The sequence below is a fragment of the Cynocephalus volans genome, chromosome 16, assembly GCF_027409185.1.
Source record: "Cynocephalus volans isolate mCynVol1 chromosome 16, mCynVol1.pri, whole genome shotgun sequence".
Classification (NCBI taxonomy): Eukaryota; Metazoa; Chordata; class Mammalia; order Dermoptera; family Cynocephalidae; genus Cynocephalus; species Cynocephalus volans.
The window spans coordinates 41,026,759-41,051,998 of record NC_084475.1 but is presented as its reverse complement, the minus strand read 5'-3'; the positions used below and the strand labels follow the sequence as shown (position 1 = coordinate 41,051,998).

At 33.9% G+C, this 25,240-nt stretch overlaps 1 protein-coding gene across 2 annotated transcripts in view; it reads left to right on the top strand.

The window, feature by feature from the left end:
• SMC5 (structural maintenance of chromosomes 5) overlaps positions 1-25,240 on the top strand; it is a 103,485-nt gene that overhangs the window by 386 nt on the left and 77,859 nt on the right. For both annotated transcript variants that reach the window (XM_063081016.1, XM_063081015.1), the window contains exons 2-5: positions 3,993-4,134; positions 11,899-11,951; positions 21,613-21,775; positions 22,790-22,924. In XM_063081016.1, the coding sequence (XP_062937086.1) occupies positions 3,993-4,134; positions 11,899-11,951; positions 21,613-21,775; positions 22,790-22,924 (493 nt within the window). The remainder of the gene's footprint in view (positions 1-3,992; positions 4,135-11,898; positions 11,952-21,612; positions 21,776-22,789; positions 22,925-25,240) is intronic.

Here is a 25,240-nt window from a genome sequence, read left to right as displayed (position 1 = left end):
CGGGTTGACGTGTGGTGGGTGTGTATTTTGTGTGATGTAGTTTTTCATTCATTCCGCCCATGGTTTTTGAAGGCGTCATATGGCGGGCAGTGGAGGGACTAGGGACTAGAGCTCTACCTGGTGGGAGTCGCGGCCCATCCCGGACATGGTGTGTAATTCACAAAAGTATCAGCCCTGGAAACTCAGAGGAGGCAACAGTTCAATCGGAGTGGCAGTGATACTGTGGCACACATTCTTAAAGAGTAGGCATTTGCCGGGTGGACAGGGAGGAGTAGAAAAGATGGTAAATGTTGTTCCGGATGGGGGTAGAGTGTACAAAATAATTAAACCTTGCTCTCAATTGTTGGACCTCCCTATAGATCCTTGACCCCTCCAAATCCTGTGTTCTTCCCTGGTTCCTCTTCTCTCCCTTCAGACGACGAGTTATTATTTTAGAATTTGGTAAATATGTTTTAACAAAAGTGTCTTGTGTCTATCTAAAGCCTTACAGTTCATTTGTTCTCGGTCTTTTTTTTTAAAGCTTGCACATAGTGGCATGAAGGTAACAGAACTGTAATAACAATACCAGGTTTTTTTTTTTTTTTTTTTTTTTCAAGCACCTATCATGTGCCAGGTACAGAGCTAGGCGTTTTATTTACAAAGAGCTCTCATACTTTCTTCATAACAACTCTGGCTTATCTGTGTTGATGAGATAAGCTCAGAGAGGTTAATTTGCCCAGGATTACACAGCTAATAAATAGCTGAATTGTTATTTCAATCCAGGTAATACATTTATCCAGGAAAGATAAATGTAGCCAAAGGTGGTAGATACCGTAACAACATATATATCAGGATGCCATGGGGCCACAAAGGATGAAGCGGTTAATTTCGTCCACAACTGCGAGAAAGGGCTTTATAAAGAAGGCCCTAAAGTCTTAAAAGAAGGGAAGAGCATTGAGAAGAGGAGGAACTGCTTGAAAGAAACAGTTTGTTATATTTGGGAAGTGTCAAGTATTTCAGTGTGGCTAGAACATAGGATGTGAGTGAATAGGTGGACAGAAGTTGGCAACCATAGAGGGTCTATATGTTAACTGTGCTAAGGAATTCTAGCTTCATCCTGTAGGCAGCCAGGAGTGTTTTAAGCAGGGAATGACGTGATTTATGTTAATCAGAAAGCAGTGTGGAGGATGATTTAGAAAGGCTGCAAGATCAGAGGCAAGAAGATTTTTACAATACGAAGGCAAGAGATAATCAGAGTTTGAACCCAGTAGGAGCTGGAAGGAAAGAGATTTGACAGGATTTGGCTACAAATAATTATGAGGTATGAGGGGAAGGGAGGAGTGCAGCATTATCCCAAAGTTTCCGCCTTGGTTAACTAGTCAGGTGCTATTCAGAAGAGGGAGCAGCTTTGGGAGAAGAATAATAAATGCCTTTAGATCCTGTGACTTGAAGTTTCCTGTGGGATATCTAAGAGAGATGTTCCATAGGCAGAATTTATAAGGGTCTGGAGCTTAGAGGAAAATGTGAACAGGTGAGGGATTTGAGAATCATGCATATAGCTGATTATTGAAGTTGCGGAAGTTGAGATTGCCCAAAAGGAAATATAAATTGGAAGACAGGAAAGCCATGTACAGAGTCCTGGGGGAAGGCCAACATTTAAGGGTGAGAAGAGGAACTAACAGACTTGAGTAGAGACTGTTCAGGGAGGTAAGATGAGAACTGGGGAAGCTAAGGAAAAAGAGTATTTCGAAAATATCATGTGCTACATTGAAGTCAGATAACAGGACTGAAAAGAGCCCACCCCACTGTATTTAGCAGTAAGGAAATATTTGTTTGTTTCTTTTTTTTTACAATTAGGAAATCTTTGACCTTTTGATGAAGCAGTGGAAGGAGACAACTTTGCAGGCCCTAGAGGAATGAATGAGGGGCGAGGAAGTAAAGCTTGGATGTAAAGAGGAGAAAGAAAAGGGGCTGGAAAGTGCAGAGCTAAGTGAGATTTTGTTTATTTTAATAAGGATTTGGGAGGAGTAGAGTTAGAGAATTAGCAAGGAGGTAGAAGGGATAGGCTTAGAGAACCCAAATGGCCAGGAAAAGAGTAGAGTCAGAAAAGGACTCCTATGAATGAACCAGGTCCCATGGAGTTGGGACTGGAGGCAAAGATTTCTAGGCTGAAGAAGTAGTACATTCAAAGCCTTGGAGAAGGAGGGAAGTATAAGATAATCAAGAAACTGAAAGAAGTACATTATAGGTAGAATTTAGAGGTCCGAACAGAGAATAGGGCAAGGAGGTAGAAAGTAGAAGAAAATGAAGGTAGGGCTAAATGAAGGGTTCTTTTTTCTGTTAGTTTTTGTTTTTCTAACAAGCGACATCAGATTTGCACGTCTACCCACAAGACTTGGTGATTGATGGGGGTGCAGATAAGAGGTGAAAGAGATAGGAAGAATCAAAGATGATGCAAACTAATGCCTAGGTTTCTTGAGAAATGGGATGAATGATGATAACATTCACCAGAACACAAGAGTGGTTTTGAATGGGAAAAATGTTGGGTTTAGTGGGTTTTTTTTGGCGGCTGGCCAGTATGGGGATCTGAGCCCATGATCTTGATGTCAAAGGCTGTGCTCTAACCAACTGAGCTAGCTTACCAGCCCTGGTTTTGAGTGCATTGTTTTTTGTTTTTGTTTTTTTTTTTTAAAGATGATCGGTAAGGGGATCTTAACCCTTGACTTGGTGTTGCAGCACCATGCTCAGCCAGTGAGCGAACCAGCCATCCCTATATGGGATCCGAACCCGGGGCCTTGGTGTTATCAACACCACACTCTCCCGAGTGAGCCACGGGCCGGCCCCAGAGTGCATTAAGTTTAAGGTGACTGTTGTGGGACATACAGACAGGGTTAAGATGGTAATTGCATCTATAGGTCATTTGTGCTGACTCAGCATGTAGATAGTAAGTACCTGAGGCTGTGCTGAATACATGAGTTACCTCTCAAAGTATATAGGAGTCAGAAGAGCATGGGCCTTTGACAGAAGTTCTTTTAGGGGGAGCTTGGAGAAAAGGGAGTTCAACAAAAGGGCATTCCTAGTAAATATATTGTAGAAGAATGATTTTTGTTTTTAGGATGCAGAGGCTTTGTTTTGTTTTCTGCAACTTTTCCTAGTTATGTTAACTGTGTATATTTTATAGGCCACAAATTCTGATGCTTTTCCCTATTGTTTTTATTTTCTTAAATACCAGTTGCATCACTGGTGACATTTAGTGTGACATTTGTGCAGATTTCACAAGCGTTAAAAGAGTGGGGCTTCATGTGTTGTTGAGATTAAGAAGTTCCATGCAGATGTCTGAAGTTCCCAAACTACTTTTATTTTAGCCATAATAAAGGGTTCTTTTAAGCCCTAGCTGCTAACAGAACAAAGAATCTGAAAAGAAAGTAGATAGATTTGTGTAGAGCTGTGGAGTTGGAAATCCTGCCAGAAAATACTTCTTTGCCACCTGTGTTTGTTTTTATCATCACTGGGCATTTCAAAATCATTAATTTCTTTATTAAAGTTGAAGTATACCTGATTAAATTTTTATATACTTAGCAGGTTAGTAGCACACTAAGCATTTCTTCTTGGGGAATTAGTTGGCAGCTGCCTGAGAGCTAACTGAAACGCTATGGATAAAGGACATTATTTATAGATTCCGAGTCAGGGTATTCAAAAAAGTTAGAAAAGTGTCTGAATCAGAGTTTGCTTTAAATGTTGCTGTGGCTGTAGCTGGCAACTAATAAGGGTTAGATGCTAGCTGTGTAGGTATTTAGAGTGCATTGCTACTTTTTCATTTCTTCCATTGATAGATTTTTCCTCTATAGGTTGTTTATAAGCAGTCTATAAATAACATTAAATTTGTAAGGTTAGCTGGTTTTTAAAGGAACTTGAGGAAGCTCGTAGATAATAATGTAAAACAGGAAAAAGTACTTTTGTAAAGAAAATATTCTTTTGTCTCTGCTTAATAATTTCACCTCTTTACCATTCAGAACGTATGATATCTGTGAAGTATCTCCTGGACCCCACTTAAATATGATTATTGGAGCTAACGGGACAGGGAAGTCAAGCATCGTGTGTGCTATTTGCCTTGGATTAGCAGGCAAACCTGCTTTCATGGGACGGGCAGATAAGGTGAGTTAACATAAGTACTTTTAAGAAAATTTAAGGCCATTAATTGCTTTTAGTAACAAATCAATTTTTACATCTCAGTTCCTTGGGTATAGCAAACTTGTAGTGTTTGAATATAAGGAGTGAATTTGGCAGGTGGAGAAGCTGGAAGATTTTTATTTCTAGAAATATTTTCGACTATATACCTAGATAGTCTAAGTACCTAACACCTGAAATGCTAGAAATAATGTAATATATCTTTTAAAAAGTACATTGCTGGCTTTGTGGAAAGATCAAGTAAATTTACTAAGGGCAGAAACAAAATTGTGTGAATCTGAATACATAAGCAAGCTCTGGAGTTGTTTCCGCAGGGGCATTTGTTGATATTTAGCACCTTAAACCTGGCTTTGAATTGTTTGCACAGGGTTGGGGAGTTCTGAAAGTGGGGAAGGGCTAAAAGATAAAATCAAGAAGCCAAGCACTGTGTGTAGCAGAAAAAACACCACCAAAAGAATGGGACAGGGAGGTTAGTTACTTATCTCATTGTTAACTCTGAATAGAGTATGGGGAAAAAAAGTCTTCTGAAGAATTTTTAACCACAAAGCTTACCACATGTTCTGGCCAGAATTCATGTTACCTATGTGACCTAAGTACCATAATTTTAGTTTAAAGTGATCTGAATTAGTAATATCTCCGGGCACCTGGCAGAAGAAAATGTAAATCCTTTGAAGGAAAATACCTTTAATCCACTCCTCAAAAGAATTCTGGCATAAAGTTCCAAGAAATTCATGACTCCGTACCTAAAAATCACAAAACATGGGAGAAAAATGAATCACCTAGAATTAGTGCTAACAAAAACAACAGACTATACAATCAGACTTACAAAGCTTGTATGTATAGAATATAAACTAAATATATTTAATTTGTTTAATGAAAAAAAGAAGGTTTCGAGTATAGCAAAGGAGTAAGTGACAAAAAGATCAGGTAAATTTGAAAAAGAATCAAATAGAACTTAAAGAAATGTAAATTATATTACTTTAAGAGAGAAACTGGGTAGACAGGTAAAGCAACGTAGCAGACACATTTGTGAAGAGAATTTATATATTACAATACTTGAAAAGTTTCCTAAAATGAAATATAGAGATAAGGAGAAAGAAAAAAAAAATATAATATCAAGGTTAAGGGTGGGTAAAGGAAGATAATCTGGTATACATCTAATTATAATTCCAAAGGGAGGTAATAAACTAAGGAAGAGGCTATATTTGAAGAAAGAATGACTAAGAATTTTCCAGAAATGTTGAAAAACTTGAATCCTCAGATTCAAGAAGCCTTATGTACCCTAGGCAGGATAAATGAAAGAAGTCCACAAATAAACACAGTATAGTGAATTTCAGAACACAAAAAACGGTAGTAATATCTTCCCATAGTGGAAACAGGAGAAAAATGAAGCCTGAGATCCTCACTAAAGGAGCTTTGAAAGTATATAATTTTGGAAAAAGGAAAATGATCCCAGAAGGACAGTCTGAGAATTAAAAAGAAAGATTAGCAAAAAAATGTTAAACATGTAGGAAAATTATATACAAACTGTGTATATAAATAATACTAATGTCTAGCTTGTGAAGTTTAAAACAAACAAAATAGAACTAAAATATTGGACAACAGGAAGGAAGTGATCAGAGTTACAGTAACATTAAAGTATTATTTGGGTTTATATTATTGGGAGAAAGTTAAGGTAATTTATTAATTTCAGAGTCTATTAAGTTAAATATGCATATTAAAATTTCTAGGGTAAACTGCTAAAACATTGAAATAAAATATATAACCTTCAAACAAGAAAGAGAAAAAAGTAGAATGAGAAAGATGGGAAAGAAAATACTCCCCAAACAATCCAGGAGACTTGAGAAAGGAGGAGAGATAAATGGAAATACAGAAAATGAGATAAATTAAAAATCACAAAGTAAGATGGAAGAAATATGTGCAGATATAATCACAATAATTGTAAATTATCAGAACTCTTGTTAAATGGTAAAGTCTTTTAGAATGGATAAATAAAACAAAGTTCAGTTCTATTTTGCTTACAATAAGCATATCTAAAATAAAATGCTACAGAAAAGTTGAGAGTAAAAGGATGAAAAAATACACACTGGGCAGATATTTACAAAACTAAGTAGATGTAGCTGAATTAATAACAGACACAATGGACTTTAAAGTAAAAAGTATTTTTGGAGATAAACATGATTGTTAAATATCGATGAAAGATTCAGTTCATCTAGAAGATAATTCATTTCTCAACCTGAATTCACATAATAATTTAGCTCCAAAATATATGGGCAAAATTGGCAGAACTCTAATGAGAAGCTAACAGATCCATAATCATAGTGGGAGAACTATCAGTAATCCGTAGATCAATCAGATAAAAAATTAGTGATACTATAGAAAATTTGAACAACATATTTAAGCTTGTACTAAATGGACATGTTATAAACATTGCGCTCAACAGCCGGAGAGCACATATTCTTTTCAACCACTAATAGAACATTTCTAAAAATTAATCATATACTGAGCCATAAAGCAAGTATTAAAAAATTTCAAAGAATTGGTACGACACAGATCATATTTTTTGACCATATGCTGTTATGACAGAAATAATAACAAAAAGAAGATAACTAAAATTTTCCCATTTGTTTGGAATTAAAAATATACTCCTATATTATACATAGGTTGAAAAGAAATCTTAATGAAAAATGGACAATAAAAGCAGAAATTAATGAAATAATGATACACCAGCAATCACAAAAATTGCTCTTTAAAAAGACTAATGAAACCAGTAACTTCTAAGAAGATAAAGGGAGGAAAAAAAGAAAAAAAATGTAGGAAATGAAAAAAAGTAATAAGATAATATCGTGAACCAGATAACCCCAAAATCTCAGTGTTTTAACAATATAAAAGGTTAATTCTTGCTTTCTCTACTCTAGGCTCCTTTTGGTCATTCAGGGCCTAATGCTGATGGAGGCTTCAGTTCAATACATACTTCCATTATTACCACCTGGGGTACCGGGGGAAGGGAACTGGCTATTACAATTTCTTTGGAAAAATGACATGTATTTGTTCCACTCACATTTCACTGGACAAAGCAGGTCATGAAGCCACACTTTGCTTCAGAAAAAAGAGCTCACTTGGGAGAGCGTGTTACTGATAACGCCAAGGTCAAGGATTCAGATTCCCATACTAGCCATTGCCAAAAAGCAAAAAAAATAATGAGCAAGTGCAGTCCCATGGGCTTATTCATAATATTCATGAACTGCCCTAATCACTACCACAGGGGCATGACCAGAATGCTGCTAATAAACTTTAAATTAAAAAAAGTTGGTGAATAGATAGGTTTCTACTACTATGTAAATTATCAAAACTGACTCAATAGGTAGAAAAAATAAGTTGAAAATTTGAATAAATCATGTTAAATCTTTTCTCATAAAGAGAACACCAGACAGGGACAGTTATGGATTAGTTCTAACAGCAGTAATTCCTATTTTACACAGTCTTTCAGAGAATATGACTTCAGGTACCAAAATCAGGAACAGAATGAAAAAATTATGGGACAGTCTCACTTAGAAATATAGAAGCAAAAATCTCAAAAAAAATTGATCTAGTAATATATAAAATGTATAGTACTTGTGCATTATGACCAAATTGAATTTGTTCAAGAATGAGACATTGAGAAAAAATTAACATACCATGTTTTAAAGGAGAACTTCATGATCATCTCAATAAATGGAGAAAAGCATTCAATTAAATTTGACAATAACTTATGACTAGAAAGTCTCGGCAAATAAGGAATAATTTCATGAAAGATATCTGTGAAAATGTACAGCAAGCTTAAAAACAACTTGAGGTTACCTACTATCACTATTAACATAGTACTGGAAGGTAGAGAACAGTACTTTTAAAAAAAAGATATTAAGAATTAGAAAAAAGATAAGCTAAACTGTCATTGGCATATTATATGAGTGGCTGCATAAAAACCGAAAAGAATCTCTAGACAAGCCTAATGAATTAATATGGAAATTTATCAGGATTGTTAGGTATAACATTATATGACAAAAATTAATTGCATTTCTATACACTAACAATGAGCAGAAAAATTTAATTAAAAATAGATAACATTTACAATAATAGCAGAAGTACAAGTTGCATAACAATAAATTAACAAATGATATCTAAGACCTATCTGCAGAAATTATAAAATTTTATTTAAAAACATTAAAGATTTGAGTAAATGGAGAGATACTTTATTAATGAGCAGGAATACTATTATAAAAATGTCATTCTTCACATTGATACACATATTCAATATCATTCCAATCAAAATCCCAATACTATCTGTAACAAATTGCAAGCTGGTTCTAAAATTTAGATGAACGAAAGGGCCAAGAATATCTTGGCTACTCCTAAAGAAATGAATAAAATAGGAAAGTTTGCTGTACCAGATATCAAGACTTAATATGAAATTATAGTAATTAAGATATTCTGGTATTGGTGTAGTAATAGACAGTAGACCAATGTGATGGGACAGAATAAAGAGCCCAGATACAAAGCCATGATCAGTAGAAACTTGATTTATGACAGAACTGGTATTGTAGATCAGTGGGAAAAAGATGGGTAAATAGTACTGAGACAATTATCCAAGTAGGAAAAAATGAAATTGAGTTCTGTCCTCACACTTGAACAAAAATCAGTTCTAGGTTAATTGAAGATCTAAATGTGATTGGCCAAAAAAAGTTGTTAGAAGGTACTGCTAATAAAGGAGAATATCTTTGTGACTTCAGGTTAAAGAAAAATTTCTTAAATAAAAGTGTAGACCAAAAAGGAAAATATTGATGATATAATAAAATTAAGAAACATTTGTTCATGGAAAGATACCATATAGAAAAAAGATGAGCTGCAGATTGGGAGAAGGTATATATAATGCAAAAGGTATAAATACAAAAGGTTCGTGTACAGGTTGTGTAATAAGCAAAACAGTTAACAGTTCAGAAGGAAAATGGGTAAAAGATATGCTCACACATCTCAAAGAAGACAAACAGCCAGTATGAAAAGATGCTCAGCTTCATTAATTATCAGAGAACTGCAAATTAACCCTAGCACAGTGTCCCCATAAGACTTCACAAAAATTCTGGCATGTGTTTGAAATGAAAACTCTGACGCACTCTTTGTGAGAATATAAATTTGAACAATCTCTTTGGAAAACGATGTAGCATTGTCTAGTAAATCTGTAGATGCATATACCCAATCACTCAAAAAAATAACTCCTGTATACCTTAGTAAGCTTTTGTACATTTATACTAGATGAAATTATGGAAATATTTATAGAAGTATTGTTTGCAATAAACTCTAGTACAATCAAATAAAATTGAATGTTATATGACAGTGAAAATAAATTATGGTTCGCAAATGGTTCCTAAATCTCAAAAACATAATTTTAAGCAAAAATGCCATCTTGGAAGAGTACATGTAATATGATTTTATATACAGAATGGTCAAAAACATTAAATAATACATTTAATGTTTAGGGATATATATGTATGTAATAAAGCTAAAGAAAAGCAAATGAATGATCAGCAAATCAGCTTAGAGGTTACATTTGTTGAGGAGAGAGAAAGATGCAATTAGGGTAGGTTGTACAAAGAATGTCAGAAACACTGATAATATTCAGTTTCTCAAATTGATGATAGATAACATGGTTGTTTTATTTGTTAAATAGTATATAATGTTGCATATACAGTTGGGTATATAATGTTTTTCACATAAAAACATTTTTTAAAAAAAGTCTGAGTGTTGAGTTGTCACCCACTGTAAAATATTTTTTAAGGCTTCATTCAAACCAACTGAGCTAACCGGCCAGCCACTGTAAAATATTTTCTTAAAGCTTGAAATTAACTACTGTGAATATTGTAATATAAAAATGATATGTTTCTTAGCTAGATTTAACATTTTATATAAGCTTATAAGATTGAAGCAAATATCCTTAAGATTATAAATAAACCTGTTCAAAATGTGTTTTTTTAAAAATATAGTATTTGAGGCATTTATGAGGTAGAAAAGATACTTTTCTTTATTAATAGTTAGCCTTGTGAGCTTGGGCAATTGTCTGGACCTCAGTTTTCCTTTATTTCAAAGGTAAGGGGGTTGGTCTAGGTAACATCCAAGGACTAACTCAGATTTTTGTGAATATTGATGCATAGTTTTTTAATTGTCAGATCATTAATTAAATCCTTATCTCTGTGGACTGTACTTCAAGGGCTATACAGTTGGAATGAATTGGGCTGTAACAATTTTTACCAACCTTCCCATGTTTATTTTTGTCATTAAAATAACACATCTTTTCTCATCCTTGAGTGGTAGGATTTTTAAGGGAGGCTGTGGAGAGCAGTGTTTACCAGATGACAGATTGAAGCTTTTTGGGTGTCCACAGATATACTTAGAGGATGTACAAGTTCTCATTAAAAATGTTTTAATGTATTTTTGTTTAAACGCTAATATAATAATTTAACACAGGCATATTCTCCACCATCCATATGGATAGTTTATAATAAGAACTGCCTCCTAATTTTTTTTCTTCTCATTGGTCCCAAGTATTTTAATTGTTGCAAACTAATGAGCATCCTACAAAGATGCCATTGTTATCCCTATCTATGAGGAAACAGAAAGAGGTTGAGTAACCTGGCCAAAGTCAAACAGCTTGTATATGCGAGTGTCAAGATTTGAACATAGACAGTTCTTATTAAATCTACTAAATCTTTAATGTTAATCATTAAGCTGTACTTTCTGGTTCCAAGAATAGGATTTCTTTTTCCTCTTTCTGGGCCTCAGTTTTATCCTCTATAAAATGACTAATACATACTTCAAGGTTGCTCAAGAGTATTAAATGAGAAAATATACTCATGTGAAGTGCTTAACACAGCAGCATATAGTAAATGGTTAATAATGTTAGCTGTTGTGGTTATAATTGTCATCACTCTCATTGCCACTATCAAAAAGGAGAAGATTATTAATTGCAAAGTGTATTTTCTACCTTTGTTAGTATTTGTTACTTACTTACAGACTGATTTATTATCCAATCTCATTTTTTAGGTCTAGGGTCTGTTTTTGTGCGTTGGCTGGTAGACATAGAAACTAGCTCTCAAATAAGTCTATTTTACTATGTAAATTATAATTATGTTGCTCCTTTTAAAAAGATGCTTGGTTAAAAAAAATAAAAGCTACATGGTGACAATTACATTCTAATTAAACATAGGATAGATAATATTAGAGTGCTTGTTAATATTTAATCTGTGCATCTCTGTAGAAGTCTTCAGTGGTAACAAGAAAGTTTGGTATCCACTTTCTTGTTATCCTATAGGACCTATTTTTCTACAGGCTTTTTCTCTTCTCTCTGAGAGAGTATTTAGTATAGTGGCTAAGTACGACAGGCTCTGGAGTCAGATTACACAGGTTCAGATCCTTTTTTTTGCCACCTACTGGCTTCGTCTTGGGTTTGTAAGAGTCTAACTACCTGGTACATAGGAGTTCAATAAATTTTAACTAATAGTATTATTATTGTTATTTGTGGGAGGGAACAGTGGAGGGACCTAGAGCTGGGAAGGATACCTTTAGAAAGTGTTGGAATGGACATACAAATAGTTATTGAAAAAAATCTTGATTTGACAAATAATAATGACTTTGCTAAATATCTGATTGTTAACCTGGGAATGTCATCACACAGCTCACTTTTTCTTTTTTATGTCTTAGGTTGGGTTTTTTGTGAAGAGAGGATGTTCCAAAGGCACGGTTGAAATTGAATTGTAAGTGTTAAAAGAGCTGAAACCACTTTTTTTTCTTAGTTTATATTCATGTTTTACTGGTGCTTTTAGAAAAGAGTATTAGGGCCAGCCCGTGGTTCACTTGGGAGAGTGTGGTGCTGATAACACCAAGGTCAAGGATTCGGATCCCTATATAGGGATGGCTGGTTTGCTCACTTGGGAGAGCGTGGTGCTGAGAACACCAAGTCAAGGGTTAAGATCCCCTTACCGGTCATTTTTTTTAAAAAAAAAAAGGAAAAGAAAAGAGTATTGATATAGTATTATGGCATAAATATTGGAAATAATATTTAAAGAATACTTTATCCAGATGAGAAAGTTTTTTTTTTTTTTTTTTTTTAACATGTCTTTTAAAACTTAAATTGTAATTATTTTATTTTGGAAAAATTTTCACAGAAATTAAATGTTTCTGGGAGGTAATGAAATAGAAATATACCATTATTAAATATTCATTAAGGAGTTACAGTATTTTTCACAAATTTAAAATATCTGTTTTTGCTGATTTTGAAAGTAATACTTGCTTTGTTAAAAAAAAATGCAAAGTAGAAGTGTGTAAAGTTGAAAATGAGAGCCTTCTTACCATAATTCTGCTTCTAGAAATAACCACTGTTCAAAGTTTGGTGAGTCTCATGCATGAGAATTACTTGACATTTCTGTCACTATTTTCCATTCCCTCCCTTATGATGACGATAATTCATCATGGTGTGCTTTTCTCATGAGCCTGGATATTCAAAATTGGCAGTTATTTTTGATAGATCAGAGTCGGTATTTACGGTGAAACTAATCGACAGTCTTTGGTATATATACTTTTAGCCTTTTATACATGAATATGCACATTTCTAGATTATTTTTTAAGGTGTTTTTGGTGTGTTTGTGGAAAGTACAGAATTTTGGAGCTGAAAAAGTTCTTAAAGATTGTCTGATAGCCCTATCTTATGGGATATGAGGAAATGATCTTTTACTCAAAAATGTCAGAAAATTTCTATTTATATAGAGATAAGAAATAGACACATGGAAGTTAAAAGAAAATAAATGAAAAATTATACTCAACTTATTAAAATCAGTGGTAGAATATTACTGAATAATACACAACCAAGACCTAAATAAATGGAGAAGCATATTATGTTCCTAGAAATGTAAAGTTAAAATCATTGCTGACATGTCAGTGCTTTCTAAATTAATGAATACATTTGCCACAATTCCAATGAGAATTTCAACAGGTAAGTTTACAAGTTGACTTTAAAGTTCATCTTGAAGAATAATTGTGCCAGAAAACCCAAGAAGATTTTGAAAAAGCAGAATTGTGAATAAGACCTTTATGTGCCAGATGTTAAAGTATGCTATAAATAATAAATAGGATGTATAAATAATAAAGCTGATGTAAAATAATATGGTCTTGGTACAGAAGATTAGAGGAGCAGAATGGAGAAACTAGGAATTGATTTAAATGTGAGGGCCGAGCCCATGGCGCACTCGGGAGAGTGCGGAGCTGGAGCGCGGCTACGCTCCCGCCGCGGGTTCGGATCCTATATAGGAATGGCCGGTGTGCTCACTGGCTGAGTACCGGTCACGAAAAAGACAAAAAAATAAATAAAATAAATGTGTATGAGAATTTAATTTATTGTAAAGGTAGCAGTTTATGTGTGGGGACGTAGGAAAAACCAAACTGCTTTTGCTATTCTCACATTCAACAGAACACTTCTTACACCAGGTGTATGGGGTTTCCCCCAACACCCTTAAACTCAATTCACTTCTAACACTAAACAGAGTTAGCACAGAGCCCACAGGTAAAGGGCTCAGTCCCGAAAGACTGCTTCAGATGCCATTTGCAAATTCCAGGTTGTGACCTGTACTTCTGACCAGTCAGCTATAAATTGGAGTTCCCAGAATCCCTTTCTTGGGTTAGATTATTTTCTAGGATAGCTCACAGAAATCAGGGAAACACTTACTTATGTTTACCCATTTATTATAAAGGACACTGCAGAGGATGCAGATGAACATCCAAATGAAGAGATATATAGGGCAAAGTCCAGATGGGTTTGAGAGTCGGAGCTTCTGTCCCCATGGAGTTGGGGTGTGCCACCCTCCCACACATGGCTGTGTTCACCAGTCCAGAAGCTCTCTGAACTCCATAGTTCAGGGATTTTTATGGAGGCTTCATCACATAGGTATGATTGATTAACTCAGTCTCTAGCCCTTCTCCCCTTCCCAGAGAATGGGATAGGGCTGGGGCTGAATGTTTAGTCTAATCATGGCTTGGCCTTTTTGGTGGCTGGCCCCTATCTAGGACCCACCAAGAGTTGCCTCATTAAACAGAAGATACTTCTGTCACCCAGGAAATTCCAAGGGATTAGGAGTTTTGTGCCAGGAAGTGGGAGCAGAGACTAAATATGTATATCTTATTATATCGCATCATCACAGGTATATGTTATTTAAATTGATTTGAAATAATTGGAATTAATTTTTTAAAAAGATAAATTTAGACCTTTGTCTAACACCCTACGCATAAATAAAATCTAAGTGTGTTAAATGCCAGGTGAAAAGATGTATAAGTTTGGAAGTAATAAAAAAAATGTAGAATATTTAAAGAATATTGGGAACAGGAAAGGCCTTTCTAAGCAGAATAAGAATTCCAATAACCATAAAAAATAAGATAGAAAATCTAGGTCCAGAAAATAAATGATACTCTAGTTAAAAATGAATGATAGATGGGAGAATACATTTTCAGCACAAAAAACACGTACAAGTCTTAAAATTACCAAAATGACAGTGTCTCATGCAAATCAGTAAAAATTATAAACAATCTAATAGAAAAATGAGCAAAGAAATTTAACACAAAAGTAAAGTAGCCAGTAAGTATAAAATATAGGCTTTACCTTACTAGTTATCAAGATAACGAGGATTTTTTTCCCTCTCAGCTTAGAATATTTTAAAAATAAAATCCAGTAATATGAAGGTGAAAGGAAGTGAATACTGTAATGCACACTTTTATCCAGTTATTCTATTTAACAAATACCTATTCTAGTGAGTGTTTACTCATTTACACAAAATTAGCTTTCCCTAATTTTAATAGTGCAAAATTATAAACAACCCAAATGTCCATCAACTTATGAATGGCTAAACAAAACGTGGTATATCCATACAATGACCTATTATTCAGCTGTAAAAAGGAATGAGGTACTGATACATGCTACACTACGAATGAACCTTGAAAACATTGTGCTTCGTGAGAGAAGCCAGTCACAGAAGTCCACATGTTGTATGATTCCATTTATATGAAATGTCCAGAATAGGCAAAACCATAGAGACAGAGAATAGATTAGTGGGTGCTAGGATGTGAGGGGAGAGGAGGGGATGTCAGGTGACTGTTTAATGAGGATGGGGTCCTTTCTCACAAATGATGAAAATATTTTGGAATTAGATAGTGGTGATGGTTGCACAACCTTGTGAATACACTAAAAACCATGTTGAACACCTGAATATTGTTGAAATGGTAAATTTTATGTTATGTATGAGGGTACTTCAAAATGTTTGTGGAAATATTCATATTCTTTTAATTCTGTTTTTCCGTGAACGTTTTGAAGTACCCTCCTATATTTTACCACACACAAAAAAAATTGAATTCTATACTTTAAAATGATGGCTTATATGATATGTGAATTATATCTCAATTTTAAAAAGTAATTGCAAAGATACTCCTGGGTAACATTGAACAATGGTCTCTTAGATGTTGAAACTGAAATAAATAATACTAAGGTATATTTATAAAATACAGAGGGAGTGTTAGCATTTAAGGTTCAAAAGTTCAGTATGGATGGCTGTGGGTCTTAAGCACTCCTGACTTTCTACTCTCAGTCACCAGGCCCCAGTTGTTTTCTTAGTTATCTAAAGAGTAAAATTTCTTGGTGTGCAGTAGCTACTAGCTCAAATGATCTAACCAGAGCCCTGTTATTGAATCTGCCACAGGGAGAGGTTTTCTTTTCCCTAAACTCCACATGCTTACTCCACATGGTTATTATGGTCATTTGTTCCACTAGGGTCCACATAGCCTTGAGAGGACCAAATGTAAAATAGCTCATCATTAGTTGTTGAAATTATTACTACCATTGAAAAATGCATTAACTGGCTATATACTCATTGAGTGGCATGGTGGGTAGAATAATCTTTGACATGCATTTATGCAATCATTTTTCAAATATTTTTTGAATACTTCCACATTGAGGATACTGTGCCCTCAAGGAATTTATAGTTAGGGGTGTGAGAGGGGGTGCAGATAAATAAATAAGTAAAATATATATTATATTAGGTGGTGATAAGTGCCATGTAGAAAAATAAAACTGGAGAGGAGGGTAGGAGTGCCAGAGTGAAACTTACAGTTTTAAGTAATGTGATCAGGAAAGGTCTCACTGAGAAGGTAGCATTTGAGCAAAGACCTGAAGGAAGGAAGGTAATGAGCATGGATATATTTGAAGGAAGATCATTTCAGGTAGAGGGATCTGCAAATGCTAAGGCCCTGTAGTGGTAACCCATAGTAGTAAATCATACTGTAGGAGGAAAATAGTAAAAGATAAGGTATGAAAATATCAGGGGCCAGCTTGTAGCCAATGTAAGGACTTGGCATTTATTTTGAATAAGATGTGAAGCCACCAGGTTTTGAGCAAAAGATTAACACGATCTAACTTAAATTTTAGCTAGACCATTTGGGTTGCTGTGTGGAAAATAGACTTTGAGTATTAAAGGCAAAAACAAGGATATCAATTGAGTGACTAATAGAACACTGTGAGAGATGAGAGTAGCTTAGGATTTGCTTACAAATTAGATATAGGGTGTGGGTGAAGGAGAGAGGCATGCTTAAGGGTTGAGTTTCCATTATCTGAGGTAGAGAAACCTGTTACAGGATGTTTTGGGAGTATGATCAGAAATTCATTTTGGAGTACATCTTATTTCTTTGAAATATGTAGCTTCCAGTTAAACTACCACAGATAGTTTGAAATGTGCATCCCAATTTCAGAAATGTTAAAATGTTGAAAAGTGAAAAAAGCAACACGAAACAAGTACTTTTCAGAATCAATAAACACATTAAAGTTTGGGATGCCTAGTAGACACTCAGATAAAAATGTTGAATGGGTGGTTGGATGTATAAACCTGTCATTCAGGGATAAGTCTGGGCCGAAGATAATACATTTGGGGAGTTGACAGTGTTATGATGGGTGAAATCACCAATGGAGAAAGATATAGATGAAGGAAAGAAGAGGTCTAAGAACTAAACCCTGCTGCAGTGGAGCATTTAGAGATTGAACATAGGGAAACTATCAAGGCAACAAGAATTGGCTGGCAAGTCAGCAAAATATAATACCTGGAAACCAATGCTTTTTGAGGAGGAAGGATTCGTCACCTGTGTCTGATGCTGCTGATAGGTCAAGTAAATTGAGGACAGAAATTTATGATTAGATTTAGCTCATCATTGGCCTAGACAAAGTTTGGGAGAGATGGTGCTTTTATTTATTCCTGTTGAGTATTGAAGAAAGACCTGTTGAGATTATTTATGAACTGAGAAGTGTGTGATTAAAAAGGAGCCAACAATAAGATCTGGGAGTAGAGTATTACAGGCAGAAAGAACAGTTTGTGCGAAGCATCTAAAGTGAGATTAAGTTTGCATTTCTGAGGAACACAAGAATGGCAGTGTGGCTGGAGTGAAATGAAATATTTGTTGTAGGATTTTGGAAAATACCCTTTACTTGGTTGGGGATATTTCCCTCTGTTCCTGATTTGGTATGCTTTTGATTATGAATAGCTAATGAATTTTATCAGCATCTATTGAATTGGTCATATTACTTTAGTTGATGTATTAACTAATTTCCTGATGTTTACTCAATTTTGCATTCTTAGAATAGACTCAATATGGTCATAATTTTTTTGATGCATTGCTAGATTTGGTTTTCTAATATTTAAAATTTTTACATCTGTATTTGTGAAAGATATTTGTGATTTGAAGGCTTGGCTAAACTTACTGGTAAAATCATTTTAACTACTGATTTACTTTATTTAATAGCAATGGGATTATTTAGATTTTGTTTCTCTCCTTGGATCATTGTGGTTATTTATACTTTTTAAAGAGTTTTTCCATTTTTCTTTGTTTTATTTTATTGGCCTGAATAATATCCTGTAATATGAGTTTATTATATATGTGTATTATCTTATGTAATATACATTATTTAAGTGTCTAACTTCTGTAATTGTATTTTTTTCTAGATTTGAAAAAAGTTCATTTGTCAATTTTATTAGTCTTTTTCAACGAGCTAACATTTGCATTGTTTCTGTCTTATGTTATGGTTTTCTATTTCATTAGTTTTTATTATCTTTACTAATTCTTTAATTTCAGGTTTTTTTCTTTTTTTAATTTCTTGAAATGAATGTTGTTATACTGTTTTCAGTCTTTAGTTTTCCCTAATATAAGCTGTTGTGGTAAAATTTTTTCCTCTTAGTATTGCCTTAGCTACATCTCCCAACTTTTGGTATATAGTATTTTCCTATTTTTCAGTTCTGAATATTTTCTTGATGAGTTCATAAGTAGAAATTGTTTCTAGTCCTACTGTAGTGATTTTCTTGTTTTTTAGTATTGATTTGCACTTTGTAGTATGGTAAAATATATATAGATAAATAGTTGTTTTGATGTGTTACCAATCCTTTGAAATTTGTCAAGACTTTTTGTAGTGAGCTTTTTGTAAATTGTTCCTCGTTTGGTTGGAAGTATGAATATTCTGCTGTTGATATCTGCAGTGTTCTGTATTTACCTGGTACTTCAAGTTTATTGATTATATTGTTAAATCTTCTGTGTTTTTGCTGATCTCAATTGTCAGATTGATTTTTTAGTTACTGAGAAAAAGGGGCATTACACTTTTCCTCTGTAGATTTACCATGTCCTATGTATAAATTCCTGGGACATTATTAGTTGCTTCTAAGATTCAAATTTTTTTATCTTCCTGGTGAATTGGATTTTTTATTGTTATGTACTGACCTCTATCTTTTGATTATTTTTGCCTTAAAATCTACTTAATTTGCCTTTAATGTAGTTAGCAGCTTTTTAAAAAAATTTTTTTCTTTGATATCTTTTCATTTATTTCAGGTTTTTTTAAAATCTGTTTTGTATCTCATTTAAACAAGTGTAGCTCATGTTATTTTTTTCTATAGTCTTAAATAAAGCATAGTCCATTTACATATATTGTAATTACTTATACGTTTGGACTTGTTTTTACCATCTTATTCTCTGCTTTTTATTTGTTCCACTCCTTAGTATTTCTTTTCTCTCAACTTTTGTTGGGTTTGTTTGTTTGTTTATTTCCTTCTCTGTTTTCTGGGAAATTATTTTAGTGGTTACTAGAATTTTTAACATGAATACCTTTTAGATTTTAGACTTAATATCTTTATCTTCCTGCTGAACAGTTAAAGACCTTAGAGTAGTTTTCTTTTAATAAGTTCTCAACTTATGTATTTTGTCATGTTTTTTAAACTCTTCAAGACATAATAATAGTATAATTACATTAATCATACTGTCAATGTTTGTTTAGAATTATCCCAGATAATTCTGTTTACCTCCTTTTCATTCCTTCTTGCATTTCTGATCTTTTCTCTGGGATCCCTTTCTTTCTGCTAGAAGGACATTTTTAAGTTTCCTTTAATTGGGGTCGTTTAGTGGAACACTCAGTTTTTATCTGAAAATGATGTTCATTTGCTCTAAATCTTGAAAGATGTGTTTGCTGGATATAAAATTCTGCATTAGTAGGTCTTTTCTCAGCATATTCAGAGTATATAATGCCATTGTCTTCTAATATAAGTCTAATCTTCATTTCTTCAATAGTAAGCATTCTTTTTTTTCTCAACGCTTTTAAAAGCATTTGATTTGGCTTTTTATAGTTTCACATCATATATTTGGGTGTGGATTTATTATTTATTTTCCTTGGTATTTAATGAGCTTGTGGTTTGATGTCTTTCATCACTTTTGAAAAATACATTATCTGTTATCTCTTCAAATATTTCTGCTAACCCATTTTCTGTCTCCTGTCCTTTTAGAACTCTTATTAGACAGGTATTAGGCCTTCTTACTCAGTCATCATGTCTCTTCACATCTCATGTTTTTATCTTTATGGTTCTGCTTTCTGTTATTTCTGCCAATTCTTGATGCTTTGTTTTCTTGTGTATGTGCTTCCAGTGAGCTGCTCATTTCTCCTTGAACTTTATCTGTGCTGATTCTTTGAGGAAATTATTTTTTAACTTATGTGAGTGACTGTTGGATACTTTCAGTGCAGTATCACAATATACAGAATTCTTAGCTTGAGGGTATTGAACCTTTTAGTTGGGTGAAGTAACTTCAAGATACAAACCTGTTTGAAGCTGACTTGTGGTTAGTAACTCTTAAGCGGAGACATTTTGTTTGTTTCATGATTCAAGCCATAGTTTGAAACAGGCAATTTAATTTGTCTTGCTGTCCCTAGTGGTGGTGGTGATGAAGTATTTCTAGTTTACCTCTACGCTGAGAATGTAGCCCTTTGCGGGTGGTTTTTTATTAGATTCTCCAGGTTGGGTAGCTCTGGGCTTTGTCTTCCAAAAGATTGTGAAAATGAATCCTCAGGGTCACCTGGTTGGCCAGATGCCCTCAAGGTAAAAGCCAGTTTTATTTTTCCAATCTGGGTTCCCCCCTGCAGTAGGATTTTGGTCAGAATTCCTTACTTTCATGCTAACTCACAAGTGTATTTATGAAGATATTTTAATATTTTATCTATTATTTTTAGCAGCAGGAGGATCAGTAAGAGTACTTTGTTAGTCATTCTTCTGGAAATGAAAGTTTAAAAATATTATTTTTCAAAGTCCTAAAATTTTACTGTTCAAAGTGTTCTGATTACAGTATAATCTATATATACAGCGTTTACAAATTATCATTGTCATTTCACCATTGGATGCCAATAATTTATCTTTCTACCACATGCTGCTGATTCCCAGTGAAGAAGATGGATGAATAGATGGGAGGTGTGGAGCAGTAGTACTTCTAAAAGCAAGAAATAAGTAAATACCCTTCTTTCAGATTCTATATTGCTTTATGTTCCTTCATAGCCATGGGATGTAGTCCCCTCTGAATTCAGAGTGGAGTACATGGTGAGGAGACCAATGGGCTACCTATATGGGTAGGCTGGTTTTGATTTCTGGAAACGCTTATGCAAGAATCAGTTTTCATTCATACATTTTCCAAGTAGGGGGAATTTCAAGGTTTAACTGTTATATGCTTTCGTATACCAACCTGTTTTGAATTGCAGTCAATGCATGTGATTGAAGAATAGCATAATGATTAAAGGATAACTCCAGGTATGCGACTCTTCTGGTAGTGTTTGGGAATTAATATTGGCAGTTGTTTTTGTTTTGTTTTTACAGTTTAAATAATTTCGGATGTTGAATAAGTAGTAACTGACATGTGGTCAATTGTGGTGCTATTGCTAATAAAATGTCAAAGTTTCTTTCTTGGGAGGGGCCAAATTGTCAAAAGGCATTTAAAAAAACTGTACTAATAATCCTCTCTCGCACCTTTGGTGCAAAAGAATTCTGGAAATTTTATTCCTGAACTAATGTATGTATTTAAAAATTATTTTTTAATTAGGTTCAGGGCTTCTGGAAATCTTGTGATCACCCGTGATATTGATGTGGCAAAAAATCAGTCCTTTTGGTTCATCAACAAAAAGTCTACCACCCAGAAAGTAGTAGAAGAACAAGTTGCAGCCTTAAATATTCAAGTGGGCAATCTTTGCCAGTTTCTACCTCAGGTATGGGAGAGATAAATGTAAAAATGGGAAAATTTTGCATATAGTGTTTCTTCTTTGTGCCATATAAGAATGTGAATACTCTTCAAGGGATAATGGTTACTATTTAAATTGAATGTAGCACACTTACACTTACTAACAGTTCTTTGTAAAAGTTAGCATCTCATTACTTACAGTATAATGTTATTAATTGTATTAATTTAGAAAATTTCCATTAATAATAAGTATAAATTATCGAGTATTTTAAAAGAATTGAATTTGTATTATTTTTTAGTAGAGAGTAACCTGGATAGCTATGTGCTTCCATTGTAGACCCTTAAAATTTTGTTAATGAACAGCTTTTTAATCAATGTTTTTGTGTAAAATATTTGATATACTAAAACTTTCATATCTGAAATCTTGTTATATTTTAAATTTGTTTACTAAAAATAAATCCTAATAATTTATGTTAAATGATAGTCAAATACTTTTTAAATTTGTTTTTGAATGCTGTCTAGTGACTGAATTATAGTTCATTTTCTTTTTCTTCAGAACACAATGACGATTTGATTAAATATGTCTGATCATATTTAAATTTAATTTTTACTAATAAAAAATTAAAATTTGAAAGATTTGACATTCATCAGCTAATGTCAGACTATCTCTAGAAGTAGATGTGTGAAGTTTCATCTTTTTTTTTGTAAGTTTTAACATTCGAACTGATGTGTGATAGGTAGTGATCATTTCAATCCAGTGGACTATTTTTTCTTCTATTCCTAAACTATATTATATGTATATAAACATTTCAGCCTGGAATTATTGACCAAGAACTTTTTTTAAGGTTATCAAAGTATGACAGTTTATACCTTGTTTGTCTTTATTGTTGTAAAGAATAGTATATAAAAGGTTTATATAAAGATTCACATCTCAACGTATTTTTAAATGTTTCCTTTTGACAAGTATAATCATTGAGTGAAATACATTTTGAAGATATTAATAAATGATAATAGTTGCTGGTATTTAATTTTTGTGCTCTAGGACAAAGTTGGAGAATTTGCTAAACTCAGCAAAATTGAACTCCTTGAAGCTACTGAGAAGTCAATTGGTCCTCCAGAAATGCACAGATATCACTGTGAACTCAAAAACTTCAGAGAGAAAGAAAAGCAACTAGAGGTATTTATAAACGGACAATTCATTTTTGTTGTCCCTTATTGATTTCTATGTCTCAAAATGTGGGAGAGTGAGTAGTACTTATTCATGAGTGAATTCATTTTTGCAATTTTTTTCATCCAGGATTGTATTGCTAACATCAAAGTGACAAAAAGAGTGGATTTGATAATGTAAATTTGAAAAATTTGACTATTTCAGCAAATATGTGTTATTAATTGAATTTTTAGGGAACCAGTAACGATATTATAAAAATTTTTTTTCCTCTCAGGAAGTTACAGTATTATTCTTTCATTCATTCAACGTTTGTTTACCACCTACCATGTGCCAGACACCACGTAAAGCTTTGGGTAATACGACAGATACCATGTGGCATTTAATATAGCACCCATATTTTTTTTTTTTTTTTTTTTTTATTTATTTATTTATTTATTTATTTATTTTTATTTATTTTTATTTTTATTTTTTTTTACTCGAGATTTGGATATCTTTATTTGCCGTAAGTTTTATTGTCAGTCAATCTTTTTAATTGCTGGAGTGCCCTTTTTTTTTTTTTTTTTTTTTTAATTTTATTTTGTCGATATACATTGTAGCTGATTAATGCTCCCCATCACCAAAACCTCCCTCCCTTCTCCCTCCCCCCTCCCCCCCAACCATGTCCTTTCTGTTTGTTTGTTGTATCAACTTCAAATAATTGTGGTTGTTATATCTTCTTCCCCCCCCCCCCCCCCCCCCCGGTTTGTGTGTGTATGTGTGTATGTGTGTGTGTGAATTTATATATTAATTTTTAGCTCCCACCAATAAGTGAGAACATGTGGTATTTCTCTTTCTGTGCCTGACTTGTTTCACTTAATATAATTCTCTCGAGGTCCATCCATGTTGTTGCAAATGGCAGTATTTCATTCGTTTTTATAGCTGAGTAGTATTCCATTGTGTAGATGTACCACATTTTCCGTATCCACTCATCTGATGATGGGCATTTGGGCTGGTTCCAACTCTTGGCTATTGTAAAGAGTGCTGCGATGAACATTGGGGAACAGGTATACCTTCGACTTGATGATTTCCATTCCTCTGGGTATATTCCCAACAGTGGGATGGCTGGGTCGTATGGTAGATCTATTTGCAATTGTTTAAGGAACCTCCATACCATTTTCCATAGAGGCTGCACCATTTTGCAGTCCCACCAACAATGTATGAGAGTTCCTTTTTCTCCGCAGCCTCGCCAGCATTTATTGTTCATAGTCTTTTGGATTTTAGCCATCCTAACTGGGGTTAGATGGTATCTCAATGTGGTTTTGATTTGCATTTCCCGGATGCTGAGTGATGTTGAGCATTTTTTCATATGTCTGTTGGCCATTTGGATATCTTCCTTAGAGAAATGCCTACTTAGCTCTTTTGCCCATTTTTTAATTGGGTTGCTTGTTTTCTTCTTGTAAAGTTGTTTGAGTTCCTTATATATTCTGGATATTAATCCTTTGTCAGATGTATATTTTGCAAATATTTTCTCCCACTCTGTTGGTTGTCTTTTAACTCTTTTAATTGTTTCTTTTGCTGTGCAGAAGCTTTTTAGTTTGATATAATCCCATTTGTTTATTTTTCCTTTGGTTGCCCGTGCTTTTGGGGTCGTATTCATGAAGTCTGTGCCCAGTCCTATTTCCTGAAGTGTTTCCCCTATGTTTTCTTTAAGAAGTTTTATTGTCTCAGGGTGTATATTTAAATCCTTAATCCATTTTGAGTTGATTTTAGTATATGGTGAGAGGTATGGATCTAGTTTCATTCTCCTGCATAACGATATCCAGTTATCCCAGCACCACTTGCTGAAGAGGCAGTCCCTTTCCCAGTGAATAGGCTTGGTGCCTTTGTCAAAGATCAGATGGCAGTAAGTGTGAGGGTTGATTTCTGGATTCTCTATTCTATTCCATTGGTCAGTGTGTCTGTTTTTATGCCAGTACCATACTGTTTTGGTTATTATAGCTTTGTAGTATAGCTTAAAGTCAGGTAGTGTTATGCCTCCAGCTTTATTTTTTTTGCTGAGCATTGCTTTGGCTATTCGTGGTCTTTTATTGTTCCATATAAATGTCTGAATAGTTTTTTCCATTTCTGAGAAAAATGTCTTTGGAATTTTGATGGGGATTGCATTGAATTTGTATATCACTTTGGGTAGTATGGACATTTTCACTATGTTGATTCTTCCAATCCAAGAGCATGGGATATCTTTCCATCTTCTTGTATCCTCTCTAATTTCTCTCAGCAGTGGTTTGTAGTTCTCATTATAGAGATTTTTCACCTCCTTGGTTAACTCAATTCCTAAGTATTTTATTT